Raw genomic sequence first — 5,387 nt, 5'->3', positions numbered from 1 at the left:
CTGTCAAAGGATTACATTTTTAATCGTGATTCATCTCAATATTTCTTTTGTTAATTGCAATTAATCTCCCCTTTTTGAAGCATTTTGCACTATTTTGCATTTTACAATGTTTTTTCTCACTTTGGATTTTTCACTGTCTTAAACTAAGGGTTATTTACTCCTTTTTTGGATACATACCTGCTTTTATTATGAAAGAAAATAAGGAACATTGGGTTGATCAAAGATTATGACTTAAAGGTGAAGTGTTATACATTGAAAAGAAAATAATGCAACATTAAAGGTAGATGTCACTTTTTTAAGTGAAATGAGGCATTAAGGAGAAGTGGGGGACTTATTTTACACTGTGGCTGCAGGGAGATGTAGCAGTGGCTTGCTGAAAGGGACAACAGAGCATGCAAATAATCTCTTTTTTATTACCCACTAATGAAGGACTTTAAATTTATCTCGATTAATAATGACAGCCCTACATCAAACCCAAATCATGTCAAGGATTAATAAATCAGAAACTATATGACACATCTCCAGAAAATTATATTTGGCAAATTAAAGTTAAAATTACTCTGATAACCACTGCACAGCTCATCTAAGTTAGGAATGTGTATAAATAGTAAATTAGTGTAGCATTAACTCTCTGCCTTGTTTGGCTCTGCACTGTAGGCTCCTCCTCCACCACTCAGAGCATCATTTGGACCCTGCATTTCCTCCACACACATCTTCATGTCCTGGACCAACTGACCAGAAAAGGGAGAGCTGAATTCAGAGTCATCCTCAGGTTCAGGGCAAGAGCCAGGATCAGCATTACAGCAAGAGCTGGTGTCGAAGCCAGTGCCAGTCTGGGTGCCAAGGCCTGGATCAGGGATAATGCCAAGCTGAGAATCTAGCTCAGGACCGGATATCTGGTCTTCCTCTGAGCTTTCATCAAGAGATTCCTGCACCTTTGTATCAGGGTCAGAAACCTGTCCTTCCTGTTGCTCCTTAGACTTCAGCCTTCTGCGACTGAGCAACTTCTGCAACTGAAGCTTTCTGGTGAAGAAGATGCAACGCCATCCAATCTCAACTGCCAAAGATGCCACTTCAGCTGAAACTGTGTTGCAGTGCTGGCGAACTGCCTGCTCCCAAAACCTCTCTGACCTGCATAGCTGAGGGGCAGAGTAGCATTTCAATAAGCCTACCAGCTGACTTGTCACAGTTATGATTTTCTATGCAAACAGAAATGTTTTTTGATTTAATAATGGACTATGTTTAATGACATATTCGCACAACAGACCAACAGTAGAAATTCTACAGAGAAAACTTACTGATAAACATAATATTTAATTTCCCAGGACACAGTGTGAGGATTGCAGAACTTACCTGCCTGAACTTGTGGGAAGTTAGTCCAAGTTGGCGCACATCCTCAAGTTGTAGATAACTTATTATATGCAGGAGTAGACAGTCAGGGAGCCGCTCCAGATAATCAAAATGGCCTTCACATAGAGTTTTGGCGTACTGCAAGATTTGAGGACTGAAAACCATACTGACCTCACCTGGTGAAGAAGCCCATAACTAAAGTCATCTTACATATTCAGACATTCTCATATCAAATATTCACATACTATGACCTAAATACAGAGTAGTCAACATCTAAAGTATAGGTAGATTAAAAAAGACTGTATTTCTGTAGCAATAAAACATTCAAAGTTATACACAATATTTGGGACTTATCAAAGCCAAGGGTTATCAACACTTAACGGAAAGAACTGATTTATTGGAGCCTAATGGCCAGGACTTCTACAAATATTATAAACAAATTTTGACTAAACTGACCAGATCGTTTGTCCTTTTTGACATCACTTTACACACATCTCTGAAATACTAAGTGTAAGCTTTTGTTACCACCCTATACACTTATATAAGGGGTATAGTTACCATCAAGTTCAAAATGGGCATATATTTTTCCAAAAACAATGACATTCCCCATTTAAACATTTGATATGTTTTCTTTTGCCATTTTCAATTAAGTCTATGGTTCCAATATCTTACAAATTACATTGCATGCTGATTTAATTTCACACAAACTGGGTTGCATCAAGTCAAAACATGTGCAGTAGATGAGATGCATCCCATCTCTTCATGTAATGCTGTTATTAGAACACATATGACAAAAACTGTTTTCTTGTTAGATTTTCTCATCATAAAACTTGACATTCATTTTGACTTCCACAGAAGCTGAAAAATATAAATACGAGGGAAATGTAAGACTAACATTAATCTTTCCAACTAAAAGCTGAGTCTAAAACTTGTTATTGAACTCCTCTCTCATAATATACAGGCGCATATAAAATGAATCCTGAAAAATAATGTTCCTGTGATTGAATTCAAGAGGTGAAACTTCCACATACCCTAGAGTCATCATTGCAAAGTGAAATATTTCATGACTTTTTTGTATTAATGCTGATGTTGACAGCTTACAGCTCACAAAAATAAAAAATCAGAATATTGGAATATCACAAAACATCATTCCAAAATAATAATAAAATAATTTATAATACAGAAATGTTAGCCTTCTGGAAAAAAAAATGCTAATTTATGCATTCAGAAATTGATAGGAGCTCGTTTTGCACAAATGGTTACAACTAATGTGACATGGCATGGAGCCAATCAGTCTGATGCACTGCTGGGCTGTTATGAAGCCCAGGTTGCTCAGATAGCAACCTTCAGCTCATCTGTTTTATTGAGTCTGGTGCCCCTCATCTTCCTCTTGACATTTGCCCAGAGATTCTCTACAGGCCAGGTCAAGCCAATTAGCTGGCCAATCAAACACAGTAATACCATGGTCAGCAAACCAGTTTCTGGTAGCTTTGGTTTCACAGTGGGCAGGTGCCAAGTCATGCTGCAAAAGGAAATCAGCATATCCATGAAGCTTCTCTACAGATAGAAGCATGAAGTGCTCTAAATCTCTTGGTGGACAGCTGACAGTGTTAACGCTGGACTTGATAAAGCACAGTGGACCAACACCAGTAGATGACATGGCACCTACAACTATCACTGACTGTGGAAACTGAAAACACTGGACTTCAAGCACCTTGGATTCTGTGTTTCTCTGATCTTCCTCCAGACTCTGGGACCTTGATTTCCAAATGAAATACAAAATTTAGTTTCGTCTGAAAACAGCACTTCGGACCACTGAGCAATGGTCAAGTTCTTTTTCTCTTTAGCCCTCGTGAGAAGCTTATACCATTGTCTGTGGTTCTGGAGTGGCTTGACCCTAAGAACATAACACTTGATGTCCGTTTCCTGGATGTGTCTGTGTGTGGTGGCTCTTGATCCACTGACTTCATCCTCAGTCCACTCCTTGTGAAGCTCCCCTAAGTTCTTGAATCTGATTTTTTTTTTGACAATCTTCTGAAGGCTGAGCTCATCTCCCTGTCAACTTTCCATGAATTTGCTTTGATAAAGCCTCCGAGAACTGCCTGTCCTTTCAACAATGACCTTCTGTGGCTTATCCTCCTTGTGGATGATGTTAGTGATTGTCTTCAGGACACTTGTCAAGTCTTCCCCATAATTATGGCTGTGTGTACTGAACCAGATTGAGAGAATGAAGGCTCAGGAAATCTTTGTAAATTGGACTTTTCCACAATATTCTAATATTTTGAGATAGTTCTTTTTTTATTTTCATGAACTGTTAGCCGTATTCATCAAGTTTAAAATGAAAAAATCTTGAAATGCTTCACTATGCATGAGATGGATCTAGAATATATAGAAATAATGAACTTTTGAAATGATGATATTCTAATTTTTTTTAGATGAAATTCTGGATAGACAAATAGGGAAAATAGCACAGTTAAGAGAAATGCCAATCTCCTTAAAGGTGTGATATGTCTTCAGCTCTAGAAACACCTGAAATATGAAGACCTTACTCTGACACTGCATGTCATCCAAGAAGTCCTGGTGAGACTCCTTAAGCTCTCCGGGCCTGGTATGTCTGTCCACAGCTCTCAGAGATATCTTCCACCATCTCCATATCACCTGTAAATCAGTAATAAATTCCAGCACTTTAATCTTAGAGTAACTGGGGAAAAGACCGTTTTTATTTACCACTCTGTACATTTCCCTAACACCGAAAGAGTATTTACAAGCAGCAACTTCTACAGCGAGTTTTTAATACTTGTAAGCGAAAGCTATGGCTACCTACTAAGAACAAAAAACCATAACACCACTGAAATTACGTATGTTATCAATCTAAAAGTGTCTTCTGTTGCAAAAAAGTAGCTACATACAATAGCAGCAAACACAAACGACGTTAAATAAAGCTGCTAGCTACATTTTAAGTAAGTAGCTGTTAGTTTAAACTGGCGACCGTTAAATTTTAAAAGGCAAAGCTAACAACAGTGAGAGAAGTTACCGTTAATAACCAACCGTGTCACGAAATAGCAAAAACGCTATTCGTGAAAATAGAAAGTGTTAAAAGTTCTTGTGAAGTTGTCTCTACTTACAAGAGACTTTGTGACGGCTAAGTAGTAAAAAGTTTTGTCTGGTGGTGGACCGCGTCCAGAGATTTCAAACAGCGGGTCTGTCAACAGAGACGCCATGGCTAAGTTTCTGTGTTGCCATGGCAACCGTTCATTCTTATCGGAACACGCTGGTCATATTACAGAGGAGGAAAGTTTGCATTAAGCTAATTTTAACAAAAAATAATGGAGGATGAGAGTTTGTGTCGCATTAATGGTAAATTGTAGATGAATGTAGTATAATATGCATCGTTTTTTTAAATTTATACACATACAATAAACCTCCGAAGACCCTGCATGTACATATGAGGAGATTATCTTGGTTTACCTGCATACGTAGGTAAGCCAAAATAATGAAATTATGACTAAAGTCATAATTTCAGCGAATAGAATTTTTTGATGAAAGTCCGAAATGTCCATTGAAGTTTAAGTAATTTGCTTGAAATGTTGGGAGAATTTGCTAAATTATTTTTCTTTTTTTTTCTAGTAAATTTTAGGGAATTTGTACATTGTGCAGTGTTTCATTGGACGTTTCTTTTTTAGTAAGGGTTAAAATTTACTCTGAAACGATATAGAATTGTCATGGAAATTTCAGGGAATTAGTTTTGATGTTTAAGGCTATATGATTAACTTTTACTGAAACATTTGGAGAATATTAAAAGAAAAGTTTGGTTACTTTTGGGGGTCAGGAATTCTTTTAAATAAGTTAATGAATTTGCACAGAAATTTTTCAGGAATTGATATGGAATTTTGGAGGTAAATTCTTATCAGAATGTTGAAGCTTTATGACGAAGTTTCACTGATATATTTGGAGATTATCTGAAGAAATTTTTGGGTACTTTTCATGCAATAATTAATTTTACATTTTTGTTAATTTGTTAAGAGAATTTCAGGAGG

General features: G+C 37.0%; 1 protein-coding gene across 1 annotated transcript; it reads right to left on the bottom strand.

The window, feature by feature from the left end:
• On the bottom strand, positions 1-4,921 carry fbxo36b (F-box protein 36b). Its single transcript, XM_041804204.1, has 4 exons — positions 4,476-4,921; positions 3,900-4,008; positions 1,354-1,526; positions 1-1,139 (listed from the first exon to the last, which is right to left on the bottom strand). Exons 1-4 carry the CDS (start codon positions 4,569-4,571, stop codon positions 624-626), a joined length of 894 nt encoding a protein of 297 aa, XP_041660138.1. The 5' UTR covers positions 4,572-4,921; the 3' UTR covers positions 1-623.
• Positions 4,922-5,387: the final 466 nt, after the last annotated feature.

The sequence above is a fragment of the Cheilinus undulatus genome, linkage group 13 (assembly GCF_018320785.1).
Source record: "Cheilinus undulatus linkage group 13, ASM1832078v1, whole genome shotgun sequence".
NCBI lineage: Eukaryota > Metazoa > Chordata > Actinopteri > Labriformes > Labridae > Cheilinus > Cheilinus undulatus.
Note: the sequence above shows the minus strand (reverse complement) of the source record. Positions and strands in the feature narration are given on the sequence as shown.

Excerpts from the sequence above, each read along its gene's own strand:
- fbxo36b (XM_041804204.1), bottom strand. The coding sequence starts at position 4,571 with ATGGCGTCTCTGTTGACAGACCCGCTGTTTGAAATCTCTGGACGCGGT. Across the intron at positions 4,009-4,475 it reads TAGCCGTCACAAAGTCTCTT|GTGATATGGAGATGGTGGAA; the intron begins GTAAGTAGAGAC and ends ACTGATTTACAG. Across the intron at positions 1,140-1,353 it reads CTTCCCACAAGTTCAGGCAG|CTATGCAGGTCAGAGAGGTT; the intron begins GTAAGTTCTGCA and ends TCTGCCCCTCAG.